The sequence below is a fragment of the Taurulus bubalis genome (genome assembly GCF_910589615.1).
Source record: "Taurulus bubalis genome assembly, chromosome: 18".
NCBI lineage: Eukaryota > Metazoa > Chordata > Actinopteri > Perciformes > Cottidae > Taurulus > Taurulus bubalis.
The window spans coordinates 813,165-830,296 of NC_136606.1; the positions used below are offsets into that span (position 1 = coordinate 813,165).

General features: G+C 46.1%; 1 protein-coding gene across 1 annotated transcript in view; it reads left to right on the top strand.

Moving 5' to 3' along the window:
* The window catches only part of sugct (succinyl-CoA:glutarate-CoA transferase), a 19,109-nt gene extending 4,314 nt beyond the window's left edge, over positions 1-14,795 (top strand). The window contains exons 9-13 of the mRNA XM_079234299.1: positions 3,994-4,065; positions 4,338-4,435; positions 4,641-4,743; positions 13,181-13,244; positions 14,429-14,795. Of these exons, the coding sequence (XP_079090425.1) occupies positions 3,994-4,065; positions 4,338-4,435; positions 4,641-4,743; positions 13,181-13,244; positions 14,429-14,592 (501 nt within the window). The 3' untranslated portion in view covers positions 14,593-14,795. The remainder of the gene's footprint in view (positions 1-3,993; positions 4,066-4,337; positions 4,436-4,640; positions 4,744-13,180; positions 13,245-14,428) is intronic.
* The last annotated feature ends 2,337 nt before the right edge of the window (positions 14,796-17,132 follow it).

Consider the following 17,132-nt stretch of genomic DNA (forward strand, 5'->3'; position numbering starts at 1 on the left):
TACGTGTACCTCTGAGACGTAGTACAGTATAAAGTACTACGTGTACCTCTGAGACGTAGTACAGTATAAAGTACTACGTGTACCTCTGAGACGTAGTGCAGTATAAAGTACTACGTGTACCTCTGAGACGTAGTGCAGTATAAAGTACTACGTGTACCTCTGAGACGTAGTACAGTATAAAGTACTACGTGTACCTCTGAGACGTAGTACAGTATAAAGTACTACATGCTCTAAGATGTAGTACAGTATAAAGTACTACATGCTCTAAGATGTAGTACAGTATAAAGTACTACATGCTCTAAGATGTAGTACAGTATAAAGTACTACGTGTACCTCTGAGACGTAGTACAGTATAAAGTACTACATGCTCTAAGATGTAGTACAGTATAAAGTACTACGTGTACCTCTGAGACGTAGTGCAGTATAAAGTACTACGTGTACCTCTGAGACGTAGTACAGTATAAAGTACTACATGCTCTAAGATGTAGTACAGTATAAAGTACTACATGCTCTAAGATGTAGTACAGTATAAAGTACTACATGCTCTAAGATATAGTACAGTATAAAGTACTACATGTATGTAGACGTGAAGCGTTGAGCTTTTAATTCTTTGACAGTTGTTGTCGGGTTCAGACCGCCGGTGCTCTCCGGGGCCGGTCTGGTTCTGTGGTTCTGTGGAGGAGCGTACCCTCGTAGTCCCCCGGTGCACTGCGTTACCCACAACCCCCTGGGGCCGGGGATGAAAGGGAGGCGGCGGTGGGAGCAGTGTGTGTGTGTGTGTGTGTGTGTGTGTGTGTGTGTGTGTGTGTGTGTGTGTGTGTGTGTGTGTGTGTGTGTGTGTGTGTGTGTGTGTGAGAGATGTATGACAGCCGCTCTTGTCCTCCTTTCATGTGGCGACGATCTTTTATTACAAGCAATTGTGAGGGAGGAGGAGGAGGAGGAAGAAGGAGAGAAGGAGGAAGTACAGAGAGAGGAAGAAGCCCTGCAGCAGCTTTCCTCAGGCTGCTTCAGATTACTGGGATGGAACATCAGCAGAACCTGAGGGTTAACCAGAGTGGAGGAAACCATGAACATAAGAAGTTGAGCAGGACATGAGGTCATCAGTGATGGTTCTGATCATGAAGGTCATGTTGTGTCTGAAACAGATACGTTCATTAAATACTCAAACAAGAAGGTCCTGACATCATGTGTCTGAATTCAGATGAAACATAAAGACATGCATCACTCTTAACTCACCCCTCCTCTTGAGAGAGGAAGTGTTTCCTCTTGAGAGAGGAAGTGTTTCCTCTTGTGAGAGGAAGTGTTTCCTCTTGAGAGAGGAAGTGTTTCCTCTCTCAAGATGAAGCGCTTCCTCTTGAGAGAGGAAGTGTTTCCTCTCTCAAGATGAAGTGCTTCCTCTCTCAAGATGAAGTGTTTCCTCTCTCAAGAGGAAGTGTTTCCTCTTGAGAGAGGAAGTGTTTCCTCTTGTGAGAAGAAGTGTTTCCTCTTGAGAGAAGAAGTGTTTCCTCTTGAGAGAGGAAGTGTTTCCTCTCTCAAGATGAAGTGTTTCCTCTCTCAAGAGGAAGTGTTTCCTCTTGAGAGAGGAAGTGTTTCCTCTTGTGAGAAGAAGTGTTTCCTCTTGAGAGAGGAAGTGTTTCCTCTTGTGAGAAGAAGTGTTTCCTCTTGAGAGAAGAAGTGTTTCCTCTTGAGAGAGGAAGTGTTTCCTCTTGTGAGAAGAAGTGTTTCCTCTTGAGAGAGGAAGTGTTTCCTCTTGAGAGAGGAAGTGTTTCCTCTCTCAAGATGAAGCGTTTCCTCTTGAGAGAGGAAGTGTTTCCTCTCTCAAGATGAAGTGCTTCCTCTCTCAAGATGAAGTGTTTCCTCTCTCAAGATGAAGTGCTTCCTCTCTCAAGAGGAAGTGTTTCCTCTTGAGAGAGGAAGTGTTTCCTCTTGAGAGAGGAAGTGTTTCCTCTCTCAAGATGAAGCGCTTCCTCTTGAGAGAGGAAGTGTTTCCTCTTGTGAGAGGAAGTGTTTCCTCTTGTGAGAAGAAGTGTTTCCTCTTGAGAGAGGAAGTGTTTCCTCTCTCAAGAGGAAGTGCTTCCTCTTGAGAGAGGAAGTGCTTCCTCTTGAGAGAGGAAGTGTTTCCTCTTGAGAGAGGAAGTGTTTGCTCTTGTGAGAGGAAGTGTTTCCTCTTGAGAGAGGAAGTGTTTCCTCTTGAGAGAGGAAGTGTTTCCTCTCTCAAGATGAAGCGCTTCCTCTTGAGAGAGGAAGTGTTTCCTCTCTCAAGATGAAGTGCTTCCTCTCTCAAGATGAAGTGTTTCCTCTCTCAAGAGGAAGTGTTTCCTCTTGTGAGAAGAAGTGTTTCCTCTTGAGAGAAGAAGTGTTTCCTCTTGAGAGAGGAAGTGTTTCCTCTTGTGAGAAGAAGTGTTTCCTCTTGAGAGAGGAAGTGTTTCCTCTTGTGAGAAGAAGTGTTTCCTCTTGAGAGAAGAAGTGTTTCCTCTTGAGAGAGGAAGTGTTTCCTCTTGTGAGAAGAAGTGTTTCCTCTTGAGAGAGGAAGTGTTTCCTCTTGAGAGAGGAAGTGTTTCCTCTTGAGAGAGGAAGTGTTTCCTCTTGTGAGAAGAAGTGTTTCCTCTTGAGAGAGGAAGTGTTTCCTCTCTCAAGATGAAGTGCTTCCTCTTGAGAGAGGAAGTGTTTCCTCTTGTGAGAAGATGTGTTTCCTCTTGTGAGAGGAAGTGTTTCCTCCTGTGAGAGAGGAAATGTTTCCTCTTGTGAGAGGAAGTGTTTCCTCATGTGAGAGAAGAAGTGTTTCCTCTTGTGAGAGAAGAAGTGTTTCCTCTTGTGAGAGAAGAAGTGTTTCCTCTTGTGAGAGAAGAAGTGTTTCCTCTTGAGAGAGAAGAAGTGTTTCCTCCTGTGAGAGAAGAAGTGTTTCCTCTTGAGAGAGAAGAAGTGTTTCCTCCTGTGAGAGAAGAAGTGTTTCCTCCTGTGAGAGAAGAAGTGTTTCCTCCTGTGAGAGGAAGTGTTTCCTCCTGTGAGAGGAAGTGTTTCCTTTTGTGAGAGAAGAAGTGTTTCCTCCTGTGAGAGAAGAAGTGTTTCCTCCTGTGAGAGAAGAAGTGTTTCCTCTTGTGAGAGGAAGTGTTTCCTCTTGTGAGAGAAGAAGTGTTTCCTCTTGTGAGAGAAGAAGTGTTTCCTCTTGTGAGAGGAAGTGTTTCCTCTTGTGAGAGGAAGTGTTTCCTCTTGTGAGAGAAGAAGTGTTTCCTCTTGTGAGAGAAGAAGTGTTTCCTCCTGTGAGAGAAGAAGTGTTTCCTCCTGTGAGAGAAGAAGTGTTTCCTCTTGTGAGAGAAGAAGTGTTTCCTCTTGTGAGAGAAGAAGTGTTTCCTCTTGTGAGAGGAAGTGTTTCCTCTTGTGAGAGGAAGTGTTTCCTCTTGTGAGAGAAGAAGTGTTTCCTCTTGTGAGAGGAAGTGTTTCCTCTTGTGAGAGAAGAAGTGTTTCCTCTTGTGAGAAGAAGTGTTTCCTCTTGAGAGAGAAGAAGTGTTTCCTCCTGTGAGAGGAAGTGTTTCCTCTTGTGAGAGAAGAAGTGTTTCCTCTTGTGAGAGGAAGTGTTTCCTCTTGTGAGAGAAGAAGTGTTTCCTCTTGTGAGAGGAAGTGTTTCCTCTTGTGAGAGAAGAAGTGTTTCCTCTTGTGAGAGGAAGTGTTTCCTCTTGTGAGAGGTAGTGTTTCCTCCTGTGAGAGGAAGTGTTTCCTCTTGTGAGAGAAGAAGTGTTTCCTCTTGTGAGAGAAGAAGTGTTTCCTCTTGTGAGAGAAGAAGTGTTTCCTCTTGTGAGAGAAGAAGTGTTTCCTCTTGTGAGAGAAGAAGTGTTTCCTCCTGTGAGAGGAAGTGTTTCCTCTTGTGTGAGAGGAAGTGTTTCCTCTTGTGAGAGAGGAAGTGTTTCCTCCTGTGAGAGGAAGCGTTTCCTCCTGTGAGAGGAAGCGTTTCCTCCTGTGAGAGGAAGCGTTTCCTGAAGGCCTCCTGTGTTTCAGGCCTTCCCAACCAGAGACGGACACATCGTCGTGGCTGCAGGCAACGACAAGCAGTTTGTGAAAGTCTGCCATGTGAGTTTTTACAACATTGTGACCAAGTTCAGTCCAGTTTAAAAGTATTCCTGAACAAGTACTGAAGTACACAAGTACACATGCTTGCAGATATAAATATGTACATACAGCGATGCATGTAGTACTTTTAAATATGATATCCATTAGTGTATTTGATACTCATGTTTTTCTGTGTTTCCCATCTTCTAAAAGCCAGTAGACGTACAGGATGTTTTATCGTATATTTTATATAAATATGAATTGATTTTATATATTAACGAGTGTGTTTACAGGTTCTGCAGCTGCTGGAGCTCACAGAACAACCAGAGTACAGAACCAACCAGCTGAGAGTGCAGAACCGCAAGCAGCTGCTGCAGACACTGTCACAGAGGTACACACACACACACACACACGCACACACACATACACAGGCGTGGACACACACACACACACACGCATAATCATACACATAATAATAATAATACCAATCATAATAGTATTCTAATAATGATGATAATAAGCTTTTATTTCTTTATTAAATGATGTATTATCATGTTATTAAATATCTATTGACGATCACTTCCTTCTCTGTGCAGGTTTCTGCAGGAGAAGACAGCTGATTGGCTGAGGAGGTTTGAGGGCTCCGGCGTTCCTGTTGGACCAATCAACAGCATCCAGGAAGTGTTCTGTGATCCTCAGGTCAGCCAGACAGTAGACAATACATAGATATTTAATATGTATTAAATACACATTAAATAGATATTAAATATGTATTTAATAGACATTAAATATATATTAAATAGGTATTTAATAGACATTAAATGGATATCGTGGAGTTAGAGTCCTGCTGGCAGACTGCAGCTCCTCCAGGTCACGCAGACCCTCGGCCTGATCCCAGATCAGCAGTCAGCTGAATCAGTGTATGAGCGGTCTGGTGGTGTGGTGACTCACCGCTGAAGTTTCCACCGCTGAAGACAAACAAACATTCACAAGAAAATGACTGATGGTGTTTTCATAGTTTCAAAGTAAAGCCGATTACTTGGCCCTCTGGTTGGTACGCACACAGTCATGAAGTCAACATGTCAACACATGAAGCTCCTCGTGGCTCTGATTGGTGCTCCTCCAGACACCGAGCTCTGCATCACCAGAACTCAGTGAAAGTGTGTGTTGGGGTTCTGGTGCTGACCTTGAACCGAGAGGTCGGTTGCTTGTCATTTCCTGTCAAATCTCTTCTGGTTCTAGCGGCTGAACCGTTGAAAAGAGCCGGAGACGTTTGAGGTAGTAAAGTCTGAATATAGAGCAGTCAATGCTTTGCCCAAAGGAACGTTTCAGTTCCCCGTAAAGGCGGAGCACCCAGGTGAAGGTTCTAAAAGAACCCGCCCAACACCGTTTGTTGCTTCACCGGTCTCTCCGGCTTTGTAGTTTCCTCTTGTTGGGTTTAATGTCTTTTCCTTCTCTGCTGGCATGCTTCTGTGCGTTCCCCTCTTCCAAAGGGCCGCTGTCTCGTATTGATACGTAGTGGGATAAGTGAGAGAAAGGAGCTTCAAACTCCGTCACACCACGGAGCTCCGTGGCCTCAGGTCATGGAGTTAGCAGCGAGGGTGGTTTGACGAAGACGTCAGCAGAGCTGCAGGTTCTTTGAGGTTCTCTAGCAGACGCACGATCGCCTCCTTCTCGGCTCCAAACTGATTTGTGGAGCAGATAAATCGTCTCTCCTGTCTGTTGTCTTCCTGGAGCTCTGCCGCGGGACGAGCTGGGATGATAGAACACATTCTTTTTGTAATGGACCCAACAAGAAGCGTCAAAGACTGAGAAGTGATGAGAAGGCACACGTGGAGGGAAGCGCTGAGGGCCTTCTCATTGGTCGGGACGTCCTGCTGCACAAACACCCGCCTCCTGGGAGGAAGCTCCATCACGGAGACGGAGGACAGATTCTTAGAAAGCCACGAGGAGGAACACTGGAGATTATTTATGCTCTTAGGACTTCAAAATGATATATACTGATAAAGAAATAAGCTTAAGCTCAGGTCAAATTGTTCAGTGACACCCTTGTTGGAACTGAAGCTCATTTTAGGAGCCCAGTAAGCCGTCATGGAGGAAAGTCTTTCAGCCAATGAAGGCCGTCCCTTCTCAGTGTACTGAACCTTTGAGACTGAACCTTTGAGACTGAACCCTTGAGACTGAACCCTTGAGACTGAACCTTTGAGACTGAACCCTTGAGACTGAACCCTTGAGACTGAACCCTTGAGACTGAACCCTTGAGACTGAACCTTTGAGACTGAACCTTTGAGACTGAACCCTTGAGACTGAACCCTTTAGACTGTTTCCTTTAGACTGTTTCCTTTAGACTGAACCCTTTAGACTGAACCCTTGAGACTGAACCCTTTAGACTGAACCCTTTAGACTGTTTCCTTTAGACTGAACCCTTTAGACTGTTTCCTTGAGACTGAACCCTTTAGACTGAACCCTTGAGACTGAACCCTTGAGACTGAACCCTTGAGACTGAACCCTTTAGACTGTTTCCTTGAGACTGAACCCTTGAGACTGAACCCTTTAGACTGTTTCCTTGAGACTGAACCCTTGAGACTGAACCCTTGAGACTGAACCCTTGAGACTGAACCCTTTAGACTGTTTCCTTGAGACTGAACCCTTGAGACTGAACCCTTGAGACTGAACCCTTTAGACTGAACCCTTTAGTTCACCGGTCAGTCGCTTGGTGTGGAGAGTAATGTGGTCCAAGCCAAGATGCCAAATATGAATGTTCTACATTCTCAACACTCACCACGTGTTCTTGTACCAAAACCAACATGAACGCTGAGCTTTAGGGATTATTGGGAAAACTCCTGTGAAGAATAACTTTATTCTGCTTTCTGAATAAACTCTTTATCGTCTTGATGAATGTGTCAGAACCATCCAGAGCATCCAGAAGGAAGACGCCGTTCATCTCACTGCACTTGCACCGAGCGGCGTGTTCCCAGGAAGAGTTTCCAGGAAGTGTTCTCAGGAAGAGTTCTCAGGAAGAGTTCTCAGGAAGAGTTCTCAGGAAGAGTTTCCAGGAAGAGTTTCCAGGAAGTGTTTCCAGGAAGTGTTTCCAGGAAGTGTTCTCAGGAAGTGTTCTCAGGAAGAGTTTCAGGAAGAGTTTCCAGGGAGGGTGATCGTCACAGATCGTCACAGCCGGCCATCGTCAGACCTTCACCAGCAACACGGACTCCCTCATGCACCAGTTCAGAGTCAGGAAACCAGTTTGTAACACGTGCTGGCCGAGGCCTTCAAAGAGCTTCTGAAAGAGTGTGATATACTCCTTCTCTCTTTCTCTCTCTTCAGTAGCACTGCTGCTCGGATAAAAGCTGCCACCTTCTGATGGATATGTGCATGACGCTCGGCCGTGTTGACGAGTCATCTCATGAGGAGCTGACGTCGGTTCTTCTTTCATAACGATGTGAAGAAGTTTGATTCCTGTTTTAATGTATTGAAAAGCACGTCGCTTCAGTCCTGACCTGACCTGACCTGGTCTGAACTGGATCACAGAGACTATCATCAACAGAAGACAAGCGTGTGCAGAAAGAGAAGCTTTGTTTGATTTGACACTTAATTGAGAAGCAAAGTGTTTCTTGGGAGAAGGAGACTATTTGATGGAACGTCCAAAAGCAGCAGATCTGTTCGTGGTCGGTCCAAAGAAAACATCTTCTCAACACAAACATGAGACTGCTGCCGTCTGAGTAATTACACTGAAGCCGACGGATCCACACGAACCATGATGGACCTTCAGAGCACAAACACCCGAGTCAGAAGGAAAACAGCCTGAAGGAGCGATGGAACCCACACTACCACGTTCTCACGCTTCTTTTGACATTTCAGGATCTTAATCAGAGAGAAAAAGAGACAGAACTCTCAGCGGTCTGTCGCTAGCTAGCTTACGGCTAACGTCTTAAACTACAGTCGTTGTTTGGACTCAATGAGCAAACAAGTCGTTTTACCACGAGATGCTGCTCAGAGCTGCACGCTGTTCCTTTAAGACTCAGAGCTGCTGTTACTTTAAGGCTCAGAGCTGCTGTTACTTTAAGACTCAGAGCTGCTGTTACTTTAAGATTCAGAGCTGCTGTTACTTTAAGACTCAGAGCTGCACGCTGTTCCTTTAAGACTCAGAGCTGCTGTTCCTTTAAGACTCAGAGCTGCACGCTGTTCCTTTAAGACTCAGAGCTGCTGTTCCTTTAAGACTCAGAGCTGCACGCTGTTCCTTTAAGACTCAGAGCTGCTGTTCCTTTAAGACTCAGAGCTGCACGCTGTTCCTTTAAGACTCAGAGCTGCACGCTGTTCCTTTAAGACTCAGAGCTGCACGCTGTTCCTTTAAGACTCAGAGCTGCACGCTGTTCCTTTAAGACTCAGAGCTGCTGTTCCTTTAAGGCTCAGAGCTGCACGCTGTTCCTTTAAGACTCAGAGCTGCTGTTCCTTTAAGACTCAGAGCTGCTGTTACTTTAAGACTCAGAGCTGCACGCTGTTCCTTTAAGACTCAGAGCTGTTGTTCCTTTAAGGCTCAGAGCTGCTGTTACTTTAAGACTCAGAGCTGCACGCTGTTCCTTTAAGACTCAGAGCTGCACGCTGTTACTTTAAGACTCAGAGCTGCTGTTCCTTTAAGACTCAGAGCTGCTGTTCCTTTAAGGCTCAGAGATGCACGCTGTTCCTTTAAGACTCAGAGCTGCTGTTCCTTTAAGGCTCAGAGATGCACGCTGTTACTTTAAGACTCAGAGCTGCTGTTCCTTTAAGACTCAGAGCTGCTGTTCCTTTAAGGCTCAGAGATGCACGCTGTTCCTTTAAGACTCAGAGCTGCTGTTCCTTTAAGGCTCAGAGATGCACGCTGTTCCTGTGAGAGAGCATCACCGTGTTAAAGCGACGGCATCGACCCATGTTGTTGTTGTTGTTGTTGTTAGCTTACCCGGAGTCGTAACAGTGATGTCATGACTTGGCTCTCTAGTCTGTGTTCTTAGAAGGTTTGCTAGTTGAACCAGAACCAGAACCAACTTTGAGTTGAAGTGGCTCTTCATAGCTTGATGGTAGCTAGCAGGCTAACTGCTAACATGCTAGCTCCAGATTCATCAGATCATTTGAAACAGTAGATCTTCTTCCTCCTCTTCATCACTGCTGATGTGCCTCTGAGCAACAAACCCACACCTCTTTTCTTCTTGGTTTCCTCTCCTCCTCATCTTCCTCTCCTCCTCCTCTTCCTCCTCCTGCTCTTCCTCCTCTTCCTCTCCTCCATGTTTCTGCTCTTCCATGTGTTTGCCTCATAATCAATAAATCCTGATGTTACGCCGCTCGATAAAACTGTGTGTGTGTGTGTGTGTGTGTGTGTGTGTGTGTGTGTGTGTGTGTGTGTGTGTGTGTGTGTGTGTGTGTGTAAAATAAGCTACTATATGATGGAAGAAGCAGCAGAACCATCGATTGCCAGGTAGAGAACAGAGAACCTGAACAGGTAGAGAACCTTCACAGAACCCATGTCCCCCTTCAGCTGGTTCTTTGCTCACCAGAACCAGGACCCTGCAGGTCCAGTTTAAAGAGACGAGACACAAAGAGAACAAATTACAAACAGGAGATCGTCTTGAGCAAAACAAAGAGGATGGAAGATGTTGAGATGCAACACCGGTCTGGAGAACACGGAGAACACGGAGGACACGGAGAACACGGAGGACACGGAGGACACGGAGGACACGGAGGACACGGAGGACACGGAGGACACGGAGAACACGGAGGACACGGAGGACACGGAGGACACGGAGAACACGGAGAACACGGAGAACACGGAGAACACGGAGGACACGGAGGACACGGAGAACACGGAGGACACGGAGAACACGGAGAACACAGAGGACACGGAGAACACGGAGGACACGGAGAACACGGAGGACACGGAGAACACGGAGAACACGGAGGACACGGAGGACACGGAGAACACGGAGGACACGGAGAACACGGAGGACACGGAGAACACGGAGGACACGGAGGACACGGAGGACACGGAGAACACGGAGGACACGGAGAACACGGAGAACACGGAGGACACGGAGGACACGGAGAACACGGAGGACACGTGTGATGGAGGAGAGGCGTCTCTGGTCTCTGTTTGACTCTTGTGAGGACGTGGTGATGGGAGAACTGGTGTCTGACCAGCAGAAGGTGGAGGGGGCGGGGCTTCAGTAGCACTGCTGCTCGGGTAAAAGCTGCCACCGTCTGATGGATATGTGTGTGTGTATATATATATATATATATACACACACACAGGAAGTCGTGACACGTCGCTGCTCCTCTTCAAAGGCAGAAGTAAACACTGAAGAGCATTATTCATGTCGCGTCCCCGGGGATCGAACACCCGGCTGCAGCGTTACGTAACATCTAAACCCGTCAAGAGGAGTTCACATGAACACGCTCTTTGATTGTGGAGGTCAAACAGAGAGCAGCAGGTACACACACACACACACACACACACACACACACACTCCGCCCTCCTCCCCTTGATGTTGCAGCAACACGGTGTGACGGGCGGCACACGAGGGGGTTCATGTGCTTCAAAGAGAGCGAGGAGGAGGAGGAGGGCGATGAAGAGGAGGAGGATGATGAAGAGGAGGGTGATGAAGAGGAGAAGGGTGATGAAGAGGAGGAGGAGGGTGATGATGAGGAGGAGGAGGGTGATGATGAGGAGGGCCATGAAGAGGAGGGGGGTGATGAAGAGGAGGCGTGTCGTCATAAGAGGAAGAGTTCTCATGGTGGTTTCCTGGAAGAACCTTCTGTAAAAGTTCCACCAAGAAAAGTGAAATCCTATTGGATGTCGGAGGTTCTGCCTCTAGAACCTTCTGTGAAGAGTTCCACCCAGAACCCCCTCCACAGGTTCCACCTCCCTCTGGGCTCTGTCCTGACCGTCCTCCCTCTGGGGTGCAAACAAGAGCCTTCATACTCAGAGGTTCCCTGTAGAACCCCAGCGTGAGCACGACGCTCTGAAGGTTCCTCTGCTTTCACCTGTCGAACACAGAAAGAACCTCTCAGGTTTAAAAGATTGTTTCCTTTTCCTCCTCTTCTTCTTCTTCCTCTTCTTCCTCCTCTTCTTCTTCCTCCTCATCTTCCTCCTCCTCCTCCTCCTCCTCCTCCTCCTCCTCCTCCTCCTCCTCCTCTTCTTCTTCGTGTGTGTGAGATGAACATATGGATGTAATGATTCTCTGCATAACAAGCAGATAGGATTACACACACACACATGCAGGCAATCATACTGTTACACTTGTATGCACGCATGCACAAATACTGGTGCCCACATCACACACACACTCACACACACACAAACACTGTATATCAGAATATTATAGGCATGTGCATGTTGTTGGTGTCTGTTGTGGAGGATTAACGTGTGTGTGTGTGTGTGTGTGTGTGTGTGTGTGTGTGTGTGTGTGTGTGTGTGTGTGTGTGTGTGTGTGTGTGTGAGTAATTGGTCCTAGCGGGCCTCCCGTCGTCTCTGTGACGATTATCAAACTAACTTCAAGAATCAGAACTCTGAGAACTGCTATCAAGTAATCAGCTGTGTGGTTTCCATAGCAACAGCAACACGTGTGTTTTATGAGCGTCAAGAAGAGGAAGTGCTGAATGAGTGTTTTATGTTTGAAGTACAAGTACACATATTCTAACACACACACACACACACCATGTGCTGTGTTCAGCGCTGGTCGACTTCCTGCTCCGTGTGTCATGTTTGATGATTAAATTAAAGCCATCGATCAGCGACTTTTAGAGACCTCATCCCGGCCCTTTAAGACCTTTAGAGACCTCATCCCGGCCCTTTAAGACTTTTAGAGACCTCATCCCGGCCCTTTAAGATCTTTAGAGACCTGGTCCCGGCCCTTTAAGATCTTTAGAGACCTGGTCCCGGCCCTTTAAGATCTTTAGAGACCTGGTCCCGGCCCTTTAAGATCTTTAGAGACCTGGTCCCGGCCCTTTAAGATCTTTAGAGACCTGGTCCCGGCCCTTTAAGACTTTTAGATACCTCATCCCGGCCCTTTAAGATCTTTAGAGACATGGTCCCGGCCCTTTAAGACTTTTAGAGACCTCATCCCGGCCCTTTAAGATCTTTAGAGACCTGGTCCCGGCCCTTTAAGACCTTTAGAGACCTCATCCCGGCCCTTTAAGATCTTTAGAGACCTGGTCCCGGCCCTTTAAGATCTTTAGAGACCTGGTCCCGGCCCTTTAAGATCTTTAGAGACCTGGTCCCGGCCCTTTAAGACTTTTAGATACCTCATCCCGGCCCTTTAAGATCTTTAGAGACCTGGTCCCGGCCCTTTAAGACTTTTAGAGACCTCATCCCGGCCCTTTAAGATCTTTAGAGACCTGGTCCCGGCCCTTTAAGACCTTTAGAGACCTGGTCCCGGCCCTTTAAGATCTTTAGAGACCTCATCCCGGCCCTTTAAGATCTTTAGAGACCTGGTCCCGGCCCTTTAAGATCTTTAGAGACCTCATCCCGGCCCTTTAAGATCTTTAGAGACCTGGTCCCGGCCCTTTAAGACCTTTAGAGACCTCGTCCCCTGCAGGACTTGGTCTCTTCTGCTGGATCACCAGCCTTCTTCTTCGTCTCCTCGTCCTCCTCGGTGTCATCGTCATGGCCTTCTCTTTCGTGTCGTGTCTCACCTGTTCTCCACAGGTGCTTCTTCAGTGTGTGCAGCAAGCGCTCATGGGAGTTTTAGGAACGTACAGCGAGTGTACAGCTTGAAGACTGATCTGTTTCACCTCATGTGGACAAGATGCATCGGCAGCCTTTGTGCTAATCTATGCTAACAGTTTCCACCTGCTTCCAGTCTTTGTGCTAAGCTAGGCTAACAGTTTCCACCTGCTTCAAGTCTTTGTGCTAAGCTAGGCTAACAGTTTCCACCTGCTTCAAGTCTTTGTGCTAAGCTAGGCTAGATTTTGGATTATTAACTGTCCATTTACCTACAATGTTTCTGGTTCTGTAAAAACACCTCACAGACAGACAGACGGATGTTTAAAAAAGACTCAGTTAGTGTGTGTGTGTGTGTGTGTGTGTGTGTGTGTGTGTGTGTGTGTGTGTGTGTGTGATGATGATAATGAAGGTGTTTTAATAACTTAATGTTTGTGTGTTTGTTTGCAGGTGAAACACAACGGCCTCATACAGGAGATGAACCATCCAACAGCTGGACGCATCACCGTACCGGGTCAGCACACACACACACACACACACACACACACACACACACACACACACACACACACACACACACACACACACACAGGTCCATGGAGACTCTGCTACTCAGTTGATTTGATGGATCTCAATGTGTTTCCACTGTTTGTATTCACAGTGTGATCTGTCTTCAGAGTGTGTGTGTGTGTGTGTGTGTGTGTGTGTGTGTGTGTGTGTGTGTGTATTCACCACGTTAACAATATTATTTTTTTTGCTCAACTTTCTGTTCTCTCCATCTCTGTTTAGTAAACTTTCTAGAACCAAGTTTTAGAGGTTTGACTCACACACACACACACACACACACACACACACACACACACACACACACACACACACACACACACACAGCCATTGGAGGGGAAGCGGTTGCTAATGGGGTGAAAGTAGAAGCGCTGTTCACATAAACACAGTCATGCATGAAACAAAGATGTAGGCCAACACACACACACACACACACACACACACACACACACACACACACACACACACCTTGACTGTGAGAGTTCAGCTCATTAGTGCTGAACTTAAAAAAATGATTGTTGTTATTTTCCCCAAATAAATAGTTTTGTTCCCTGCGACTCCTTCCTTCCTTCCTTCCTTCCTTCCTTCCTTCCTTCCTTCCTTCCTTCCTTCCTTCCTTCCTTCCTTCCTTATGTATAAACAATCAAACAAAAACAATATGTAAATGAATATTCTTATTTCTCTCCTTCCCCTTCGTCTTCTCCTTCTTCTCCTTTTCCTTCACATGTCTCCTTGACCTCAGAATTGTTTCCATGAAGGTCAAGGAGAAGTGGGTAGGAAAGGAGTTAAGGAGGTTCACATAGTTCACAGCCTCGTGTATCGCCCCCTAGAGGCCGCAGCGTGCATTACCTCTATTTGTTTGTCCATCCGTTTGTTTGTTTATCTGTCTGTTTATTTATTTGTTTGTTTATCTGTTTGTTTATTTATGTGTTTGTTTATTTGTTTATCTGTTTGTTTATTTATTTGTATGTGTTTGTTTGTTTGTTTATGTGTTTGTTTATTTGTTTGTCTGTTTGTTTATTTGTTTGTTTGTCTGTTTGTTTATCTGTTTGTTTATCTGTTTGTTTATCTGTTTGTTTGTTTATTTATTTGTTTGTTTATTTGTTTGTTTGTTTATCTGTTTGTCGTCTTCAGGTCCGGCGGTTCGCTTCAGCAGCTTCACCCACGCTGAGCCGACGCCCCCTCCTCTGATTGGCCAGCACACCGTGCAGGTGTTGCGACACACCTTGTCCTACAGTGATGACGTCATCAACATGCTGCTGGAGTCAAAGGCGGTGACGCAGAATGAAGTGTCCTGATTGGCTGAGAGAGAGAACCAATAAGAACGATCCATTTGTCACAGAAAAGTCTGAGAGAATAAGAGCGTACTCATTATTATGATTATTGTTATGATTGTTATTATTATCATTTCATGATGTTTATTATTATTATTATGATTATTATCATTTTCATTGTTTATTATTCTCATGATCATGTAAAGACTTTGCTGACTCTGATTTAAAGTCCCTGTTTGTAGAAACTTTGTTTCCCGTAAATAAACTTCTGCTTTGCAACGACATCAGATTGTTGAACAGCGAACTTCCTGACGGTGCGTTCAAGGACAGGAAGAGGAGGAGGAGGAGGAGGAGGAGGGGGAAGAAGACGGGGAAGAGGGGGAGGAGGTGAGAGGAGGAGAAGGAGGAAGAAGAGGGGGAGGAAGAAGAGGGGGAGGAAGAAGAGGGGGAGGAGGTGAGAGGAGGAGGAGGAGGAAGAAGAGGGGGAGGGGGAAGAGGAGGAGGAAGAAGAGGGGGATGAGGTGAGAGGAGGAGGAGGAGGAAGAGGGGGAAGAGGGAGAGGAGGAGGAGGGGGAGGGGGAAGAGGAGGAGGAAGAAGAGGGGGAGGAGGTAGGAGGAGGAGGAGGAGGAAGAGGGGGAAGAGGGAGAGGAGGAGGAAGAAGAGGGGGAAGAGGGAGAGGAGGAGGAAGAAGAGAGGGAAGAGGAGGGGGAAGAGGGGGAGGAGCAAGAAGAGGAGGAGGAGGAGGAAGAAGAGGGGGAGGAAGAAGAGGGGAGGAGGTGAGAGGAGGAGGAGCAAGAAGAGGGGGAGGAGGAGGAAGAAGAGGGGGAGGAGGTGAGAGGAGGAGGAGATGCACACTGACAGTTTGATTAATTGGTGGATGATGTTTCCTGGAATCAAGAAGATGTGACGCATCTGGCCGGCGGCGGAGACGTCGGGGGAGACGGAGACATGTTTGAGTTCAGGAGGGGGCGGGGCCTCAGGTGTGATGTCACTAACGAGGGACCCGACAGCACAGGTACAGGTGTCATGACATGAACTCTGAAGATGACAGAGAAGAAGAAGAAGAAGGTTTACTACCCCACCCCTGTGGAGTGTGTGTGTGTGTGTGTGTGTGTGTGTGTGTGTGTGTGTGTATGGAAATGGTAAATGGACCAAAGCGCTTTAACACTACATGACATCTTTCACCCATTCACACACTGATGAGAGGAGCTACCATGAAGGAGCCACATCAGGATTATCAACTATTCATGCACAGTAGGCTTATTTTACATAAATACAAGTTATCCTCAGAGGGCTTTACAATCGGTAACATAACATCCTGCCCCGGGACCTCACATCGGATCAGGAACAACTCCTCAAATAAAGACAGTAAAACCCTTTCACAGGGAAAACAGGAAGAACCTTCATAGAGCAACAGAGGAGGATCCCTCTCCTAGATGGACAGAAGAATAGATGTCATGTGACCAGAATGAACAACGTAACAGAGTTACAGCACATTACATGAATATGAAATTATGCATATGAGTAGTATACGCATGGATCAACATAAGGATAGCCACGATCCATGAAGATAATCATTTACAGCAGCAGTGCAGACAAGAGACACAGTAAATAAAAATCAAGTCATATAAATACACAGTAATAGTTCTCTAGTGGGGTAATATGGTACTATAAGTTCTCTAGTGGGGTAATGTGGTACTATAAACCCTCTAGTGGGGTAATATGGTACTATGAGTTCTCTAGTGGGGTAATATGGTACTATAAGCTCTCTAGTGGGGTAATATGGTACTATGAGCTCTCTAGTGGGGTAATATGGTACTATAAACCCTCTAGTGGGGTAATATGGTACTATAAACTCTCTAGTGGGGTAATATGGTACTATTAGTTCTCTAGTGGGGTAATATGGTACTATGAGCTCTCTAGTGGGGTAATATGGTACTATAAACCCTCTAGTGGGGTAATATGGTACTATAAACTCTCTAGTGGGGTAATATGGTACTATTAGTTCTCTAGTGGAGTAATATGGTACTATGAGCTCTTTAGTGGGGTAATATGGTACTATAAGTTCTCTAGTGGGGTAATATGGTACTATGAGCTCTTTAGTGGGGTAATATGGTACTATGAACTATCTAGTGGGGTAAATATGGTACTATGAGTTCTCTAGTGGGTAAATATGGTACTATGAGTTCTCTAGTGGGTAATATGGTACTATGATTTCGCTAGTGGGGTAATATGGTACTATAAACTCTCTAGTGGGGTAATATGGTACTATGAGCTCTCTAGTGGGGTATTATGGTACTATGAGCTCTCTAGTGGGGTAATATGGTACTATAAGCTCTCTAGTGGGGTAATATGGTACTATGAGTTCTCTAGTGGGTAAATATGGTACTATTAGTTCTCTAGTGGGGTAATATGGTACTATGAGCTCTCTAGTGGGTAAATATGGTACTATTAGTTCTCTAGTGGGGTAATATGGCACACGGACAGACATACTACATAGTGGTACCTCACAGTACTACATAGTAATACCTCACAGTACTACATAGTAATACATCACAGTACT